This window comes from Strigops habroptila, chromosome W (assembly GCF_004027225.2).
Source record: "Strigops habroptila isolate Jane chromosome W, bStrHab1.2.pri, whole genome shotgun sequence".
Classification (NCBI taxonomy): Eukaryota; Metazoa; Chordata; class Aves; order Psittaciformes; family Psittacidae; genus Strigops; species Strigops habroptila.
In genome coordinates, this window is record NC_044301.2 from 1,570,212 (window position 1) to 1,591,821 (window position 21,610).

At 40.4% G+C, this 21,610-nt stretch overlaps 1 protein-coding gene across 2 annotated transcripts; it reads right to left on the minus strand.

The window, feature by feature from the left end:
- Positions 1 to 5,530: 5,530 nt before the first annotated feature.
- On the minus strand, positions 5,531 to 21,070 carry LOC115601762 (synaptotagmin-4-like). Of its 2 annotated transcripts, XM_030472146.1 has the most exons (5): positions 21,037 to 21,070; positions 17,578 to 18,389; positions 15,571 to 15,691; positions 12,214 to 12,535; positions 5,531 to 5,543 (listed from the first exon to the last, which is right to left on the minus strand). In XM_030472146.1, exons 1-4 carry the CDS (start codon positions 21,068 to 21,070, stop codon positions 12,228 to 12,230), a joined length of 1,275 nt encoding a protein of 424 aa, XP_030328006.1. In that variant the 3' UTR covers positions 5,531 to 5,543; positions 12,214 to 12,227. The 2 variants fall into 2 exon arrangements, with proteins under 2 accessions (XP_030328006.1, XP_030328005.1); XM_030472145.1 differs by lacking the exon at positions 5,531 to 5,543 and having other exon boundaries at positions 11,860 to 12,535.
- Between the last annotated feature and the right edge of the window lie 540 nt (positions 21,071 to 21,610).

Here is a 21,610-nt window from a genome sequence, read left to right on the forward strand (position 1 = left end):
TCTACCAAATAACATATCTGCCATGCCAGACTAGGTAGCTCTCAACCGTACCCCTGCTCTTACATCTTGGTCAAACATTTAGCAGCCAAGAGTCACAGCTATCAGGACTAGTATTTGCACAGACATTCAGCAGGGAATAGGACCATACAACACTAACAGGAGAGCCTGACTTTTTGACTCTCCACTTGATTGGCAAACTATATAGAGTGATTCCTGGGAATTATTTAAGAGTTGAAAGTGCAAAGGAGAAAGCTTAGTTACTGCAGTCAGCAGATTAAATATGTCTTGGGGAGGAAGGAATACTGTATAATCAAAGAGAAGGGGTGATTTGGAGGTCTGCCAGATAGCGTGGAGAGTACTGAATAAGAAGGTGGCAGATGAATATTGTCAAGAAAACTTTGAGAGGAGGGTATTAAACAGGATACTTTTGACTAATTCTCACTATTCTTCCACTGAAGTTTTAATACAAGAGCCCCACAATGAGTGAGTGAAGTATCGATGCATGTCAGATAAACAAGTCACTTCTGACCAGATGCTTTGCTGTTGCTGTATTGGTTTCAGTAGGTTGACTTATCTCTGAGGGATATCTCTGCCTTTACACAAATGCATAGGCATCTCAAAACTCAGTGACAGGCAGGAGCTGGTACCCTGCAAAGGTGCAACAGGCTGTGACTTTTATATAAGATAGTGGCCTCTTCAACAGTACATTGTGGAGTGCCTCCCTATTCCAAGGACTGGGTGTGCACCTCTGTATCCCTGTGAACTATGACTCTCCCTATCCTTTTTTCCCCGCTTCCATAATTTTTCTTGTTCACAAACAACAGTGTGACATGTCCTTAACAGGAGATTGCCTGGACAATTATGGAAGCAGAATCTTCCCCCAGGTGCCCTGTGCTTTGCATCATAAGGCTAAAAACTACTGATCAACTCTTTAACAGAAGCTGCTTCACATGGGAGGAAAATACTTCCACCTGGAAAGAAGATACAGAAAAATATTCTGAATTAGTGCTTTGGTATTCCCAGCTCTTGCTGAGTGAGAATGCTCCATCCACCTTCTTCAAATTCTTTCTCATATCCAATGCCAATTGGCAAATAAGCAACATATTAAACAGTTTTGTATTACTTCTGCTTTCTGGATCTAAGACTGTCCACTTTTGAGCCACTTCACACAATCTCTCATAAAAATCAGATGGGGTCTCTATCTCCCTGCTTTATCTCATATAATTTAGACAGATTTTTAGGCTTCTCCATCCCATTTCGAATCCTGTATAAAATGTCTGTTTGATATTCTTTCAAAAGTTTTAACCCCCTGTCCTGGGTTCAGCTGTAACAGTTATTTTCTTCCTTCTTAGTAGCTGGTTCAGTGCTATGTTTTCGACTTTAGCCTGAGAAAAACTCTGATAACACACCAATGTTTTTAGTTGTTGCTAAGTAATGCTTACCCCGATCAAGGATTTTCTCAGACTCATGCTCTGCCAGTGAGGAGGGACACAAGAAGCTGGGAGGAAGCAGAGACAGGACACCTGACACAAAATAGCCAAAGGGGTATTCCAAACTACGGCATGTCATGCCAGTATATAAACTGGGGGGAGTCACCCAGAGGGCCCAGATTGTTGCTTGGGTCAGGCTGGGTATTGGTCAGTTGGTGGTGAGCAATTGTATTGTGCATCACTTGTGTTTATTGTCATTATTCTTTTCCCTTCCCCATTTAGTTTTATATTCTTTTCCCTTTGTCCTGGGTTCAGCTATAGCAGTCATTTTTCTCCTTCTTAGTAGCTGGTGCAGTGCTGTGTTTTTTAACTTTCAGCCTGGGAACAACACTGATAACACTGATGTTTTTAGTTGTTGCTAAGTAATGTTTATTCCAACCAAGGACTTTCTCAGTCTCATGCTTTGCCAGGGAGGAGGGGAAGCCGGGAGGAAGCAGAGACAGGACACCTGACCCAAACTAGCCAAAGGAGTATTCCATACCACAGGACGTCATGCCCAGTATATAAACTGGGGGGAGTTACCCGGAAGGCCCAGATCACTGCTTGGGTCGGGCTGGGTATCGGTCGGCGGGTGGTGAGCAATTGTATCCTCTCCCCTTGTTATTTCACTAATCATTATTATCATTGGTGGTAGCAGTAGTGGTTTTGTATTATACCTTAGTTGCGGGACTGCTCTTATCTCAACCCGTGGGAGTTACATTCTTCCGATTCTCCTCCCCATCCCTCCGGGAGCGGGGGGAGGAAGAAGGGGGGGAGTGAGCGAGCGGCTGTGTGGTTCTGAGTTACCGGCTGGGCTCAAACCACGACACCCTTGTTATTTCCCTTGTCATTATTATTATTGGTGGTAGTAGTAGTAGTTTTGTACTATACCTTAGTTACGGGACTGTTCTTATCTCAACTTATGGGATTTACATTCTTTCGATTCTCCTCCCCATCCCTCATGGAGTGGGGGGGAAGAAGAGGGAGGAGCAAGTGAGCGGCTGTATGGTTCTGAGTTACCGGCTGGGCTTAAACCACGACAGTTCTTTTTGGCACCCAGTGTGGGGCTCAAAGGGCTGAGATAACTACAGATCTGACCAGAGTTCGTCTAATTGTATTTGTGAAAAGCATTCACTGTTTCGGATTAATAGTCACTCACAATGTTGATTTTTTTGCTCTTGGAGTTGTTGCTCTTGGTATCAGAGTTTCAGCATGTCATACCATACTTGCAGCCAGTATTTGCTGTTTTAGTGTTTATCATCAGCTGTGGGGCCTGGGCTAAGGTTCTTGTTTTGCTGTACTTTTGCGGTAATGACTTCTAATACAACAGACTCATTGATCATGAAACTGGTCTGCATTCTCAGCATGGTCATCACCTCTATACTTTGGGAGGCATATAATGGAATTTTTTAGCAATTACAGACCCTTTTTGTCCTCCTCGGGGGGTCAACCTATGAAGGAGATAGATAGATATTCCCTCACACCCTCTGCTTCCCCACCAGGCTATTTACAGCATCATTTGAGAATTCTAAAGGTTTTGGATGGCCGTTTAATACCCTTGAGACCTGCCTGCTGCTTGTGCTGGGGATCGGCATGTTGCTACACATACAGTGAGTGTTTTACCCATGGCCATCCCACCCTGAGAACACCCTATTTCATCTGATCTCAAAAGTTAAGCAGTGTCAGGTTCGGGTCTTGTCTAGGGTTAAAAGATGACGATATAGGAGGACCACCAAGAGACTTTCCCTGAGGCTGGACAGTCATGAGTGGCAGGGTGTGTGGGATCGTATGGGCAAGCACTTGGGCCACCGGGCCCCTCCAGTGCTTTTGATCTGCACCCCGAACAAGTGCAAAATCTGGAAAAATTAGCTGAACACTTAAATGAGGTGTGCTGTCATTCTGGCAATACCAGAGCAGGACAAATCATGGCAATGTGCTGGGGCTTGGCCTATGCCTACAGAGCGTCTCTGGAAAAAGATGTCTCTGGATCTGATGGCAAAGCAACAGACAACACAGCTACTCAACCCCCAAGCACAGCAGCTACACCAACCCCGACAACAGACAGTGCAGCCACTCCAACCCCAGTGACAGACACTGCAGCCACTCCAACCACAGGGAAAGACACTGCAGCTGCTCCAACCCTAGTGACAGACACTGCAGCTAAACCAAAGGACTAATCCGTGCCAATATTAGTTGCCCCTATAAGCAACGGGAAAAGCAAACGAGAGCCACAAAGAGCAAATCGTGCAGTGAAGAAAGATGAAGACCCAATGTGCATATTACAGGGGATGGTATCTGAACAAGAGTTATTGATAAAAGAATCAGAGGAAGAGGAAGAAGAAGAAGAGGTAACTTCTTGATCCTGGACCTCAACTGAGCTGTGGAATATGCAAAAAGATTTCAGCCATCTTCCAGGGGAGCACATCATCACCTGGTTGCTCCGATGCTGGGACAAAGGGGTCAACAGTCACAAACTAGAAGGTAGGGAAGCCACGCAGATGGGATCACTTGCTAGGGAAGGGGGAATTGACAAAGCGATTGCAAAAGACAAAAAAGCCGTCAGCCTGTGAGGCGGCTCTTGGCAGCTGTGAAGGAAAGGTTTCCCTACAAGGACGATGTTATGAGTCGCTCAGCCATATGGACCATGAAAGAGAGAGGCATCCAGGCCCTGAGGGAATCAGCCATTCTAGAGATGATCTATCGTAGTCCAGATGCCAGGAATGCACCCATAGATCCAGATGAAGTCGAATGCACACAACCCACGTGGCGGAAACTTACACAGAGTGCGCCATCATCATAGGCCCACTCATTGGCATCAATGACATGGAGTGAGGCAGCACCACCAACAGTGGATGAAGTGACTCGTCAACTCCAAGAGTTCGAAGACAATCTCTCCCCTTCCATCATTTCAGCTGTGGAAAAACTGTCCCAGGAGTTCAAACAATTGAGAGACGATCTATCTGATCTATCCAGCTCCCTACGTGTACCCACCCACATCTCAGCTGTTAAAAGAAGGTGCCCTCTTGCCTGAGAGACAATATATAGGAGGTATATGCCACAGGCCACCCTATGGTTTTACCTGCGGGATCACAGGGAAGACCTGAGAAAGTTGGATGGAAAACCTACCTCAGTTCTGGAGGAACCAGTGCCTGAATTGGAGAACAATGGTCAATGATGATCCTCCCAAGAAAGTTGCTGCTCCAGTCTTCAGTGAGCAGCTTCCCAGATGGAGTGGAAGAGCTGGTTTTACTCCAACTCCTGTGATAAGGAATTCTAATCCCTTTCTAGAAGACGTAAGTGGAGAACCTAATCATCACTATCAGAGGGGCCCTGCCTCCAGCCAGAGAGGGACAATCATTGGGTTTACTGGACTGTGTGGATCAGATGGCCTGGCACATCTGTATAAGGCTCTACTAGATACCGGTGCACAGTGTACCCTGATGCCATCAAGCTATCAAAGGGTAGAACATATTTGTATTTCTGGAGTGACAGGAGGATCCCAAGAGTTGACTGTACTGGAGGCTGAAATCAGCCTAACTGGGAAGGCGTCCTGGGTTCAGCTGTAGCAGTCATTTTTCTCCTTCTTAGTAGCTGGTGCAGTGCTGTGTTTTCGACTTTAGCCTGAGAACAACGCTGATAACACATCGATGTTTTTAGTTGTTGCTAAGTAATGCTTACCCCGATCAAGGACTTTTTCAGTCTCATGCTCTGCCAGTGAGGAGGGGCACAAGAAGCCAGGAGGAAGCAGAGACAGGACACCTGACCCAAAGTAGCCAAATGGGAATTCCATATCACAGCACATCATGCCCAGTATATAAACAGGGGGGAGTTACCCGGAAGGCCCAGATCGCTGCTTGGGTTGGGCTGGCTATCAGTTGGCGGGTGGTGAGCAGTTACATTGTGCATCACTTGTGTTTATTGTTTTCCTTTTCCCCTTTTAGTTTTATATTCTCTCCCCTTGTTATTTCCCTTATCATTATTATTATTGGTGGTAGTAGTAGTGGTTTTGTATTATACCTTAGTTACTGGACTGTTCCTATCTCATCCCATGGGATTTACATTCTTCCGATTCTCCTCCCCATCCCTCTGGGAGCGGGGGGAGGGGGAAAGGGGGGGGAGCAAGTGAGCAGCTGCATGGTTCTGAGGTACTGGGTGGTCTTAAACCATGGCAGGATCTGAACCTGACTTCCTTTTGATCAAGACATTCATGAAGAATGACCTTCAATAAAACTGGTAAGTGCAGCAGTGATGGAATCGGAATGAGCTTCAGCATGCAACAATCCAACACCACACACCATCTTTCTTGCCTAGAGATGGATCCCCATGTCATGGACTCAATGAACTCAACGAACTCTTGTAGGGATGGTCCATAGACTAAGGGAATTATATCTGTGTGTTTTTATATATATATATATATAAAAATCAAAAGACAGGAAAGGTGATGGTGGGAAGTGTGAGACCTGACATGACGTGACTGCTGTGGATTAAGGGGTGGATACTGTCCTGGGTTCAGCTGGGACAGAGTTAATTTTCTTCCTAGTAGCTGGTGCAGTGCTATATTCTGTCTTTAGTCTGAGAATGATACTGACGATACACCAATGCTTTTAGTTGTTGCGAAGTAGCACTTATGTTAATCAAGGACTTTTCAGTCTCTCGTGCTCTGCCAGGGAGGAGGGGAAGCCAGGAGGAAGCAGAGACAGGACACCTGACCCAAAGTAGCCAAAGGGATATTTCATACCACAGCATGTCATGCCCAGTATATAAACTAAGAGGAGTCACCTGGAAGGGATGGATCACTGCTTTGGTCGGCCTGGGTATCGGTCAGCAGGTGGTGAGCAATTGTATTGTTCGTCACTTGCATTTATTGGGGGGTTTGTTTGGATTTTTTTTTGTTTCATTGGTTTGTTTGTTTCTTTTTTACCCCTTCCCCTTTTATTTCTATATTCTCCCCCCTTGTTCTTTTCCTTATCATTATTATTAATATTAGTAGTATTACAATTATATTGTACTTTAGTTATTAAACTGTTCTTATCTCAACCTGTGGGTTTTACATTCTTTCGATCCTCCTCCCCATACTGCTCAGGGTGGGGGAAGGGTGGGAGTGAGCGAGTGGCTGCATGGTACTTAGTTGCTGTCTGGGTTTAAGCCATGACAGTGGCCGTCCTCTGGACTCACTCCAACAGGTCTATGTCCCTCTTGTGTTGGGGGCCCCAGAGCTCAACACAGTACACCAGGTGAGGTCTCACAAGAAAAGAATACAGGGGGAGAATCAACTCTCTGGTCCTGCTGGTCACGCTTATTTTGATGTCACTCAGCATACAGTTGACTTTCTGTACTGCAAGCGCATACTGCCAGCGCATACTGCCAGCTCATGTTGAACTTTTTGTCAACCAACACCCCCAACTCCTTCTCCTAAGGGCTGCCCTCAGTCAGTCTTCACCCAGCCTGTACTTGTGCTCGCGATTGCCCTGACCCAGGTGCAGGACCTTGTACTTGGCCTTGGTTATCTTCATGAGGTTTGCATCGGCCCACTTCTCAAGCCTGTCAAGGTCCCTCTGGATGCCATCTCTTCCTTCCACTGTGTCAACCACACCACACAGCTTGGTGTCATCAGCAAACTTTCTGAGGGTGCACTCAATCCCACTGTCCATGTCACTGACAAATACGTTAAACAGCACCAGTCCCAATACTGATCCCTGAGGAACACCACTCGTCACCGGTCTCCACTTGAACATTGAGCCATTGATTGCAACTCTCTGAGTGCACTCGTCTAGCCAATTCCTTATCCACCAAGTGGTCTATCCATCAAATCCATGTGTCTCCAGATTACAGACAAGGATGCCATACAGGACAGTGTCAAATGCCTTGCACGAGTCCAGGTAGATGATGTCAGCCCCTCTTTCCTTATCCACCAATGCTGCGGCCCCACTGTAGAAGGCCACCAAACTTGTCAGGCACAATTTTCCCTTAGTGAAGCTACGTTGGCTATGACCAATCACACCCTTATTGTCCATGTGCCTTGCCATGACCCCAAAGGAGTTGCTTAGGACAACCTCCCTCCCCTTGGGACCAGAAGTATCACACCCTTGGATCCAGTGACATCTCGTCACCCAGGGTATCATGAGTGGTGGGAGCTCACCCTCTGACCTGAGCCCTGCACTTTTATATTCATGAGCTCCTCAGTACAAGACAAACAAGGAGCTTCTGGAGAGGGTCCAGAGGAGGACCACAGGGATGATCAGGGGTCTGGAGCATCTCTCTTAGGAGGAGAGATTGGGGAAGCTGGACCTGTTTAGTCTAGAGAAGACTGAGAGGGGATCTCATTAATGCATATAAATATCTCAAAGGCAGGTGCCAGGAGGATGGTGCCAGACTCTTTTCAGTGGTGCCCAGCGACAGGACAAGGAGCAATGGCCATAAACTAAAACACAAGAAGTTTCACCTCCACATGAGGAAGAACTTTTTTATGTTGAGGGTGGCAGAGCACTGCAACAGGCTGCTCAGGGAGGTTGTGGAGTCTCCCTCTCTGGAGACATTCAAAACCCGCCTGGATGAGTTCCTGTGTAACCTGCTTTAGGTGGCCCTGCCTTGGCAGGGCGGTTGGACTAGATGATCTCCAGAGGCCCCTTCCAACCCTGACAATTTTGTGGTTCTGTGTTCTGGGTGGCCTGGGTCCAACTCCCTGTCTTTGGGAAATTTCTAGCAAAGTCTTGAGTAGTCCCAGAGCAGAATATCATACAATGCACAAGCAGGAAAGTGCTGCCTCTCTAAGTACCCAGTGATTTGAGTGATGGGATATTTACCTGTGTTGTGGTTTAAGCCCAGCCAGTAACTCAGAGCCATGCAGCTGCTCGCTCACTCCCCCCCTTCTTCCTCCCCCCACTCCCAGAGGGATGGTGAGGAGAATCGAAAGAATATAAATCCCATGGGTTGAGATAAGAACAGTCCAGTAAATAAGGTATAATACAAAACCACTACTACTACCACCACCAATAATAATAATGATAAGGGAAATGATGAGGGGAGAGAATATAAAACTAAAAGGGGAAAAGGAAAAAAACCCAATAATAAACACAAGTGATGCACAATACAATTGCTCACAATCTGCTGACCGATACCCAGCCCAACCCAAGCAGTGATCTGGGCTTTCTGGGTGACTCCCCTCAGTTTATATACTGGGCATGATGTGCTGTGATATGGAATACCCCTTTGGCTATTTTGGGTCAGGTGTCCTGTCTCTGCTTCCTCCTGGCTTCTTGTGCCCCTCCTCACTGGCAGAGCATGAGAGGCTGAAAAGTCCTTGATCAGGGTAAGCATTACTTAGCAACAACTAAAACATTGGTGTGTTATCAGCTTTGTTCTCAGGCTAAAGTCGAAAACCCAGCACTGCACCAGCTACTAAGAAGGAGAAAAATATCTGCTACTGCTGAACCCAGGGCAGTAGGCATCAAGAAGCTAGGAATAAAGAACATGTGATATGCCTGGGTAGTATTTGGCAGAAGTCTAATCCATCTCTTTAAGAAGAGGAAGACTTTGCAAGGGAAATATTTTTGTACAGAAACATGAGAGAGTTGACCATGAATACAAACATAGCAGAAATCTCTGGAAAAGATACATTGTTGGGATAATTGTTTTGGGATGGGATGAACAAAAGCAGAAGTTTATTCTTGTCTTACACACATGGCACAATATACAGAACCAGCACAAATAACTTACAAAATCTCATACACCATGCTTCCTCTCAAATAGCTTCTATTAAGTTACGATGGCATACTGAATCAGGTATTTAGTTAGGGCAGATCTCCAGGCATGGATAGTCTCCCATTCAAGCAGTTATCACTTTTGCAAGCTGCTTAGACAAACAATTTTTTTACATGTTTAATACAGTACAGTATCCTTAACAGAGTTCAAGATATTCACAATGAGAATTAAATACTTTATAAACCAGCAGAATTTCTCATCTCAGTACAGGCCTACATTCACTCCTGCCTTGTCTGGTTTACAGATATGCTACAAGTCATCTTTACTTAGCTTTCCAAGCTAAACATTGCTTTTAATGAAAACCAAAATTCTATTTACAGGGGTTTTTTTAGATTTAATAAAAATGTCTTTGCTTCCCTTTCCCATTCCTACCCCCTATCCCCAGCAACTGCGATATAGCTGCTTAAGCTGCTATAGAAACTTGAAAAAAAAATTGATGATGACTTGTTGGATGCAAAATAAAAGATGGTCACAGCCCATCATTAATTCAGAAAGGTGAATTTTTTTCTCCTAATGTCAGAATTTCTGTCTGTTGGAGACAGATGACTCCTGTCATCTGATTTTTAGAGATAATGTACTACTTATGGGGCAATATACAAAACCTATTTTTTTTTAATTACAAGCCATCCCACTCTTTCATGCAATCACTTTCAGTATAAAGTTCTTTCCTTACTAGAAATTGCAACAACTCTGGTTGTGTGGTAATGGCTTAAACTTTCCCAGTCTCCATTAGATCAAACAGTGTCTCCCCTTATCCACAGTCCCACTGACATTGCTGGGTTGACTCACAAGAAGAGTTTTGTTCTGTGATTGCACTTCAAACCCTACTGAAGCCTGTGGGCATCTTTCCTTTGACTTGGTGGCTTTGGATTAGCTCTGCTTGAACGCGTCTGGTAAACTCTAGCCCTTAAGCAGTTAATTAGCTTTCTAAAGAAATAAGCAAAAAAGATTCCTCTCCTTTATACATACAATACGCAGGGTTTTTTACATTGACCATCATAATAAAAAGCGTGTTTATGTTATTTTGAAAATGTATTTTTACAGAAATTTATAAACGCTGTTATAACAAACACATTCTCAAAAACTGGAAAAATACTGACACAAAACCTGGAAGAGCCTCAATGGAATTCTTCCAGTACTATTTGTCTACTTGTGTATTTCATATTTCAGTGTCCTTTACTGCAAACATAATTTAGCCATATAAGAACAGGTAAAGTCAACAACAACTCTCCAACAGTTTTGAATAAGACCTAGACCTGTTGTTTAATTAAAGTAATTTGACATCCAATGTATGGGGTTTTACCTGGCATGCCCATTCTGTTACCTTTACATTCATTGAGTAACACATTAATTCCCAAATAGTCCCATTCACTTCAGTGAGATTACACATGACAAAATGACGTGCAAAAATACTGAAAACAGTTTTCCACTTTTTAAATCCTTCTTATGTCAACAACTAACATCATTATATTCTTTATATATATTGTAATTGAAAAGTATGTAGGACTAATATCTGCAAACAATTCTGTATCATCAGAAATCAGTGTACAAACTTTAGGAAATAATCTACTTATAGTTGTACTATAGTTCTGACAGCCTAAAAATCTGTCTGGGGGGGACTAAGAGTAAATTTCACAGGTCTAAATGCTTTATTTGTATACTTGTTTATGTTAGACTTGATACTTACCCAGCCTGGCACAGTTTAAGTTTAAACATACATATGTCACACTAACATGAAATCAGGATGTATTTTTCCCTTACCACCACTAATTTTCAGTATGATCAGTAATGGACATTAATGCATAAAATCTAAGTGAAATTTACTTTTCGAGTAGTTTTCCTAACATAATATTGGATAAATTATAATGTGAGCTTGGTTTCCTATCCTGCAAAAGTTTAAAAATGCATTAAACTTTGTATATTGGGAGTAGTCTTACTGACTGTGATGGCATTAGTCACAGTTCAAGAAGTTAAACAGCAGAATAAGGTTTTGTTCTCTGTCTCACTATTTTGTTTTTTCTTTAATGAAACAAAAGAAGAAACAGCTTTTCTTTAAGCATTACTGAATGTCTTAAAATATAATTGGTGAAAGGTCATTGACTGCAATATCCTGTATATTACCTCATCTCAATTGAAATGCTTTCCTGTAGTTTGAAATGCTTAAAGTGTAATCCTTGCTAGAGGAAAAAAAAAAGCAAGCCATATCTAACCCCAAATTCCAGCTATACTGTAACATGTACAGTCACCCATAAAGGAGCCCTTTTAACAAAACAATGTATGTTAACTTGCTCAACAATTTGTAGGATATATCTATTTTGGTCACTGTAATAAAACAAGTTATATTTACACATATTTAAAATTCCAAGTGTAAATAATTATACAGTATTTTCACACATAAACCAACTAGTTGTACATGATGCGATATATAAAGCAAATTGCTGAAAATCAGTCTTTTGGATGATTAAAGTATAAGTAAACAAAACTTACAAATAATGATTGAATTTTCATTAAAAGTTTTTGATGAAGGGGCAAAAGGAATTCCTTTCCTACTCACTCTCATTCCCCATGGCTTTTATAGACTCAGCCCCTTCCCCAATAAGCCATAGGGTTGGTTTTTTTAAGATCTATAGATATATTTTAATGAGGTTATCTTCTTCTGCATAACAGTACTAATAAGGCTTCCAGTGACTTTTTCAGAAAACATAGTCTGTTCATAATGAAGTTTATAGTGCTTCAGAAGTTTCAGGCTACTTAAACTCCAGAAGAATATGAATCTTATCCAATTACATTAAAATCTAATGAATAGAAATTCCTTTATTTGCTGATAAAATTTAGTTACCTTCTGTTCTGATAATTTGATCCAGTTTTTTATTCTCCCATTCCCCCAAAAAAATCTCATAGTTACAAGCCCGTAATTATACATAGCAAAAAAAGAAAACCGCTCCTAGCCTCTGGAAATATATATAGTTTTTCAAGTTCCAACCCCTCTCTAAGCTGCTAACCATCACACAACATATGCCATTTGGCAATTTGTCTCCTAGGATATTCACAAATTTCTTTCCAGTGCTCTCCACCTGTTCCTTCTGCTGAAGATCCCAAGGTTAACTGGCCAATGACCTCATTCCTTGACCCCCTATCTGAATCTAAAACCAAAAATTCAATGCTGATATCATCAAGGCCCTCACAAGGAATGTCAAAGACAAACAATTCATTGAACACTGCATTGGGGGTGCATTTCTTCACATGGGTTTTCTTTTTAGAAATTCTCTTCTTAGCATGGTACAGGTTCACTTTGACATAAGGGTCTGCAATGGAAAGAAAGAGTACAGATCAGTTATTGAAGTGTTGTTTAGAAATTCCTTGATCTAGTTAATGGTAAATTTCATAATGTACCAACATAATTGCATCAATGAGAAGATGCTTCAAGTTATTAAAGATGATTCATCTCATCCAATTTGGTGTTTACATCTGAATTAGTCCCTTTAAGCTCTCTTCACGGTCACCAAAGATGTAATCAAGATAGTCAGTGAAGTTTAGGGAGTGATTCATCTGATCAAATACAGGTGTCTCTTTCATCAGATAAATCCTGCCCTGTAGTCCATTAACCCTAATAACATCTCTACTACATGCAAAGGTGGTCTGAAAGTACACAAAATTCTAATGGACTCTCACAAATATATATCATTACATATTTTTGTGCAACAGAAATCTGCTTTTCACATGTTCTACCAGTAGGGGTTAATCATTAGCATTAATAAGACTCATGCAAAGAAAAGCCTCAGAAAACAATAAGCTCATGCTGAGAGAATGTATGAATGGATGCGATTCATTTCTGTTGTGGTTCTACCAAAGTCAATTGGCTTGATTAAATTGCTCCCACCAATTGTTTTTGAACAAATTTAACATTAAATTTTAAATGTAAGGGTATGTTTCTTGTTATGATAAGTACTTAACTTTATGTCTGTGCTGTACTATTATTGAAGAAGGGAAGAGGTCCATATTTTTAGCTGTTAGCCAACTTTGAGTGTTTGCATTCCTCATAATTATTCAACTGTTGTAAGATTCCTTTGCTATCATCTTCAACAATAGCTATATTTCTTCCTTCAAAGGAATTCTAGACAATGCTTTAAAAATCATCCCTTTCAGGTATCCTGGCATTTATTTCAGTACAAATGATGGCCTGTTTCCAAATTCTCATGGTGCAAAGATGCTGTACAAAATCCTTTCTACTGAACCCAGTCAAACAAGATAGTCTATGTAAACAATCAGCTCATAAACATCAAGGATAGTTGAATACTTTTTTAAAAAAGTAAAATTAAAAATGAACCATATTTAGAAATGTTATGCTAAAGTTATCAGATTGAAATGGTTGAATGATGAAAAGGGTTTTGTTTCCTTGGACAGACAATAGTTTAACAAGAGTAAGATATGGTAGAATACACCTTTGCTTCCATACTCTATCACCATAATAAACATTTTAAAAATAGGGTTTAATGTAATTAAAATATTCATTGGATTTGGAATTAATATATGCCACACAAGCATTAAAAATATCAACATCAATATCCATCAGTGGATTCACACTGTTGTTCATTTCTGTTTAAAGGACATTTTCTGACTGTTACCTCTGGCCAGCTACTAGATAAGGCTAGAATGTTCCTCTTGATTTTATTAGGTCTTTTAGGAGACCTCAACACCAGTGATCAAGGAAATCAAAGAAACCAAGGAGCCTGTGGGAATAGAACAGCTGAGTAAAAAAGTTCCTAAGGAGATTGAGTTATGCAGTTGTTAAACTCCTTGTCTAAGATTTATGTTGGGCTGAGGGGAACATCACAGAGGACATAAAGACTGTCTTGAGTGCCAGTATGTTATTGACATCCAAATACCTATCAAACCTGCCTTTGCTGATGAACAACAAATAATGAAGAACTGTCTAAATGAACTAGGTGTCCAGGTGTAGCATGGATGCCTGTATCTCTTAGAAATATTATATTCCTATTATAGTTAGCAAGGTTGTACTGAAGGAAGCAGAAAGACCAAACAAAATTTATAGCTTTACTCATAAGAGGTACAGTAAACAAATGTGCAATTTGGATGTGCTGTAGGGTCCAGGTGGCTGCTGAGACTATGAGGGATTTATTTTCAAGTTATTTTCCCACCTGGGTGACCCTCAGCCAGACTTGGTCTGTTTTGATCAGCTTGCTGTCATGCTGTCTTCATGAAACCTCCACTATCTGCTGTGGCTTTGGGGTTGATTATTAAAAGTACATATGTTCTCTTATAGTGGAGTAAACTGTTGGGCCCTATTTATATCCTTTCATCTTATGATATGTGAATAAAATTGAGATCAGAAGGATTTCAATGGAACTTCACCATGTAAATGGGAGTTATCTATAGCTTTGTTGTATTTGATCCAGAATGGATTAAGTTTTTAGGTAAATTGCAGTATTTCTTGGTAGAAGTAGAAAGACTGTATTATTTGCTGTAGTAATTATGATTCGGTGGTTCCAAAAACTACTTCCTCTTCTGCTTCTTTCAAGAAAATCATGTGAAATAAGAGAGTATTGGTCCTATACAGAATAAACAACAGATGTGCTACTATTTGTATACTCCTTTGTGGTGTACTGTTCTTTTTGTGTGGTTTCCTTATCTTTTAGTATATTGTACACTAAATTTTATTCTGTTATTATGTTATCTAGCATTAATGAGCATTTAAGTGCAATTCTACTATTGGCTTCAAAGGAGGCTCCAGTGAATGGCACAAGACCAGCAGAAGGGAGTGCAGAAACTACTCCTTCTTAGTGCACCCCAAGTACAGTTCATGATAAAGCATGGATGTTATGTTACAACCTGCTTCCAGCACTGGCATAGTTCACCTTTTCACCTTGCCAAATAAATGCTAATGCTCAGTGGGCCAAATTCAGCACAAATGTAGCTGGTTGCTTTTCTTGGTGCTAAACTGAAATAAACCATATGATGATCTCACTCAATACTGATCTTCTATAAATAAACTGGGGTTTTTTGATCATAAATAAAAGCTTTTCAAATCTGCAAACAATATCCCATACTTATGGCATATGGGTTCTGTTCAAGACAATCATAAAACTCGTTGGTTTCCATTGCTAACAGGTGTCATGCTTTTTTAACATGATTGAAGAACAAATTTGTAAAAGACCCTGGAAAATAAAGTATTGACCTAGATATAATAAAATGAATAGGCTGCAAATAATAGAAACTATTTCTGCATTTATGGGATATTTTTATTCTTTGAAATGCCACATTTCAGCTGTCTTCTGTCTGTTTTATATTCTTAGGGCATATTCGTTAGTAAAACCATTACCTGATAATCCTGACACATCAGATTTAGGTAGATACCTGGCTTTTAAAACAACCACAGTGAGAGTGTTTGTTGCAGACTGATAACAGAGAGAGATCAATATTTCTCCATGCCCAGATGATTTCTGAGGAAATGAAAGGATAAAAGAAATAAGACTATTTATAGGCAATTATATTGACCAAGCTTTAAACCAGAATTAAGATTTGTGAAATATCACATAACTGTATTCTCTGAAATGGTGTAAAATGATATAACTTACAGACCTATGCTGCTTTATATAGCAAATATAATTTCCCTCTACTGTAGTTACATAACTCTTCTCATGATTGCTTATTAGACTGAACAAAAATAAATATTAAATAAGTAAAAATATAGGTTGACGTGACATCATTAGCTTCAGTGATTAGAAATGAAATCCTACATCCCATGAAAAAAAATCTTAATGAATGAAAAAGATCTTAAGCAAAACAAAATTCCATAAGGATATATTGAAAGAAAAATAAAGGTAAATAAAAAAACCTCTTCAGTAAAGTTTTTTAAACAGGAAGGATTCAAACAGTTAGTGAAATCTCATCCCTGATACTTTCTGAAGTAGTATAATATACATGAAATAAAGATGAGATCAAATACTTTCTCTATGATCATTAGATATGAATTTGCAGGAGTAGTTTATTTCACAGAAAGGAGGAAGGCAAGGGAAACAAGCAAAAGTAATACTTTATATACTAGAAAACCCAATGTTATCATCAAAATATCAGTGACATAGTTGTAATTTAGCAATAGAATTGCAAAATAGCAGTATTATATAGCTATGGTGTCTGGTAGACATTGATTTGGCAGTATGCTTGGTCTTTGAAAACAATCAATTTGAAAGTCAATGCACATTCCACTTCATTAGTAGAGATTAAGAAACACATGTGATGCATGTGCATTTCTGTGGTTCAGCTGTGATGGTTATAAATGATCTTTACATTCTGAAATGAGACAACATGCTATGAAATACTTTTATCCCAGTAAAGTCAGTATGTTTTGCCATTGACTTCAGTAAGTCTTTGGCTTCTCCCTCATGTCTTACTATCCTTAGTAGAGCTGCAGCCTATGTCATGGTTCTTGAGAGAGAAGTTAGCAACAGCACTGAAGTGCAAGAACGTACTACTGCATCAACAATATGGTCTCTAACAGGTTCAAATTCCTTAACTAAAGACTATCTACATTCTTTAAGAATCTCCTATAAAACAAATGTAGTTGAAATGGAAGATTTACATTGACTTCAATAACCTTTAAGAAAGGTTGCTCTCTACAACTATGTGAAAGGAGGATGGAGAGAGGAGGAGGTGGTTGATCTCTTTTCCCAAGTAACAAGTGATAGGACAAGAAGTAACGGCCTCAAGCTGTGCCAGGGGAGGTTTAGACTGGATATTAGGAAAAAATTTCTTCACTGAAAGTCTGGTCAGGTATTGGAACAGGTTTCTCAGGGAAGTGGTTGAATCTCCATCCCATCCCTGGAAGTGTTCAAAAAACCTGTAGATGAGGCCTGTAGATTAGTGACATGGTTTAGTGGTGGACTTGGCAGTCCTGGGGTAAAGGTTGGATTTGATGATCTTAAAGGTCTTTTCCAACCTAGTTGATTCTATGATTCTATGAATGATGTCAAACAGAAAAAGGGAGGGAGGAGAAGGGGAACAGTATATAAATCTTTGCTTTTTTTTTTCCTTTTAAAGAAAATGAATGTGGTTTGAGGCCTTGACCTAATGTAAATGGGTCCACTCAAACCTGCTGGAACAGCTGAATAAGCAAGTAGAGTTTAGGACATCAGCAATTTCTTGCAACATGCTCATTGCAATGTTCTTTTGTTTATGTAATTGCTTCCTCATACTGCCATTGTGAAAGCATCTCAAAGGCTTGCATAATGAGCTTGTTCACTTATCTTTCCATGATGGTAGCAGCATTACACAAGAATCATAGCCAACAGTAGAACAACACTTTTAATGTTTAAATAAAAAATGTTACCCTAACATTTCTTTTGATGATCTCTCTGTCCATTAGCAGCCTTCCTTCTGACAGTTCAATTCCTGTGAGGGGAATGAGGACTTCTCCAATGACATCATCTCTGGAAAACCTGTCAAAGCTCAAGATCATAAAGTGAAGTGTTAAGTCTTGAATTTGACTATAGGGGATCCCATAAAATGTGAAGGTTTCATCGAAAACTGGATCTAAGGTTTTTCTCAGCACTCTGGTTTTCACCTTGTGCTTTTTCTCAGGCAGGATTGTCATTTTGATGTAGGGATCAGAAGTCATTGACTGTTCATCCATTGCTGGCAGCCCACACGCTTCTTTTATGTTCACTACAAATGCCTTTTTTTCAAAGTTGTACTCTAAGGAGAAAAAGAGAATTCCTAACTTTTCTTGTTTATCTTCAGATGACAGGGAATTGATGGATTTTAAACTATCAGGGGATACTGAATCTTTCTTCCTTTCTGCAAAGTGCTTAGACAAATTTTCAACATCTGGAGAGCTCTGGGGTTTAGGGGGTGTTTTGGGGAAGTTGCCATTTAGATCTCTCTTCTCCAGGTCAAGATGGAGAGAATTCTTTGGCATTGATGATTTGTTCTTTGCTTCACTTTTATCATCATCTCCAAACTTCTTCTTACTGTTGAGATTCTCAGGGTAAATATCAACCCCCTTCAGAACATGGACAAACTTATATGGAGGGGTCTTATTGGATTTAGAAGGTTTACGTTGGCAGCAGATCCAAGCAAAAAGGGAAATGGAGAAGACAAGGCCAAATGCACTAAAGATCCCAACCACTGTAGGAATTTCATCTGCAAATCAAATAAATAGAAACAATGACATAAGCAGCGATGCCTTGGACTCTGTGTGATGTTTAATAAAGTAATAATTTAGTAAAACAAACTGAAAGGAGATGGTAATAGCAGCAGGATCAATAGACTGAAAGTGCTTTGCATTGCACATATTGCTCGCCACCTGCAGGCATCAATGTGTAGTCCCATACTAAGGCACAGTTGTTACGTTAGTACCTTTCCATATACAGAGTATTTGGGAGGAAAATACTATTCCCATCCAAATAGTAACAACCATTAGTAATTGCTCAACTATCTCATCCCTCTGTGTATAATTTCTGAGTTTATATTTCTGTGAGTAATACCAGCTCTCAGAAGGTTTCAGCTTTGCGTTTATGGAGCTTTGTTGGCTAGATAAAACACATTCTGAAATACACATTACTTATAGTTACATCATCTGCTTTTCACATTGTTTCCTAGAATACTTTGTACACTCAATTAACTAATTTTTATGGTCTGATCCCATAATTGCCTGGAGGTATGTCTTGAAAGAACTGAGTTTAATTGGAGGTTATAACACTGAACAATTTCAAAGGAATTTTCAGTACTTTGCAGGAGGAAGTCTCCCAAGAATATTTAGAATAATTATATACCAACTGTCTTTTCCAGTTGGATGTGACATTGGACAGTCACGTGTGAGTCCAAAGCTGAAAAAAATATTACATTTATCATTGATAACCACTAAGATTTGCATTTAAAACACTATAAATCAAAGCTATGGGGATTTTACAGGAAGGGTCACTACTTTTTAGGAGTATGTAAGAAAAACATTAAAACATAGTTCTCTTCTACCTTAATATGAATCCTATAATTAAACTGAATAAAGACAAAACTGAGCAAGTGTTACAACCTCAATTGTCATGTGGATGTATTAGTTACATATAGAGTATCATTAACCCTTCAAAGCATACATCAAAGGGTAAATGAACACACCTAATTGGAAATCCAGTTTTGCCCATAAGTGACATTACTAAGTGTTCTGGTTCTCTTGCAAATTATTAGTAAATCGTTCTGGATGAGAAAAGCAAAACTATCCCCTTCTATGTATTACTAAATTAGTTTCATCCAGGTAAAGGCTGAGCAGATAGATGTGCTGCCACTATACCTTTTACTTTTAGTGGGATGATTCCAAAAAATCCACAACAGTACTATCAAAGCAAAGTAGGACATAATGTTCTGGCACAGAAAGGATCAGGTCTGGCTATTAATTTCTTCTGAAAATATTCATGTCACATTCCCTATGCCTGCAGGCTGTATCAGTCTACATACTTAATTGTAAGAACTTAATGAAATGACTAAAAATTATATACTAAACCAAAAAGTATTTTTTCTAAGTTAATCACGTGGCTCTGAGTTTCAAGAATTCCCTGGACTGCAGAAATTTAAATGGTATAAAGGTAGAAAGCAAGAAGTAATTGAAAAGTAATCAGAATAATAGCTTTTAAGAATGATTTGCACATTTACAATACTTTTTCATGAGATGACAGACTTTTTATAGTAATGGATATTATGCTATAGTTTAATTCTACAACTATGTAGAATCAATTAAAAAATATTAATTATCTTTCTTAAGGAACTAGATAAGCATGATGTCACAAGTGTGGTTAGAAACATCAAGTGGGTGGGGTAGGAAAGAAGATGAAATGGTAACTAAAATGGTTTTATATTTACAACTAGCTATGTTGCAACCTGAATTTCTTGCTGTTGTCATAATGTAAATCAATTGGTTAACATTCAAGGCAGTGTATTAATAGGAAACATCACCTATTGATTCTGGGAGAAGCTATTATTTCAGTTATGTGATATAAATCTGGAGTCATTTTACTTAAGTCAATGGAATGATCCTTGAATTAAACCACTGCTAAAGCAAATATAATCTAGGCTAGAGTCAATATTTGTAAAGCAGATTTCAGAAACATTTCTACTTACTGCTTTTCTGAGTAAAGCTATTTATGTATCTATTTTATAAGTGCACATATATGACTGTTTCTGAAACTTCTGGTATCACAATTAATCACCCTACATCCAGAAATGACAAAACTGAAAAGTTCATTGTTATCATTGCTATTCTTAATGAACCCAGCTTGATCAAGATGCAGTTGTTTAGCTAAAAACACTGAGATCCTGTATTTTATTCTTCCTAGCAATATCCTTTACAAGACTACTTTTCACTTTAATTAACAGTTGACAAGTCTTTCTCTACAACAAGAAAAAAGGAATGATAATTATTCTGAGAATTTCAAGAAATTCCGAGATTTTCTCTGTGGCACAGGATGCATTTACATCATTTAACTCTGAAGCCATGCTACTTTAACCAAGACAGAGAAAACAACTCCAAACATCTGTTATCTGAAAACACACCGACACAAACCTCTTCATCTCTACCGGGGGGAAACAGGTAGGGAGGAAGGAAGAGAGAGAAGGGAATGAAAGCAAATTCACACAACTTCTGAGATCAAAGAGAACTGAGGGAAATCGGGTTCCTCCTGACAAGATGCGTACTGGGATGCGTTGGGTGGCTCAGTAGAGGCTGCCTGCGAGCACTTCTTCTGGGGAGGGGAGCAGCCCCCGGCCCCGCGGGAGGGAGTTGGGGCCGGGACGCGCTTACCGAACTGCTGGCGGCTGGCCGCGATCAGAGCCATGTTGGCCGCGTGCGCTGTCCTCGGTGCTGGATTCGCTGTCCGCGGTTCGGGGGCCGGCTCCCTGCCTGTGACCTGCTCGGGGCGCCGAACGCGCTGCCCTGCTGTCCCCTTGCTCTTCGCTCTCACAGCACCGGGGCAACCATCTTTTCCAGCTCGATTTAAAAACAAACCAAACCAACCAACCAAACAAAACCACAAACAAGGCCCCGAGACACCAGCGATGGGGAAGGTGGAGGAGGAGGCTTCGAGGAGACTGGAGAGGAGGGGGGAGGGGAAGCTTCAGTCCTCCCCTTTGCACACTGATTTGCAACTCCTTCCTCTTTTGGATCTTCTGAGTGGCTCTGCTCAGAGACTGAAGATGTGTTTGAAACCCAAATTGACGCAATCCTGATGCTACAGGGCTGAAATCAGCACCTTTCCCACCTCACATCCCCCCTCCCCTACCACCACACCCTCCCTCTCTCCCCTCCCCCTCTCCCCTCCCCCCCCCCCCCCCCCTTCTGGGAATTGAACGTGCACTTATTATTTTAACTTCCCTGC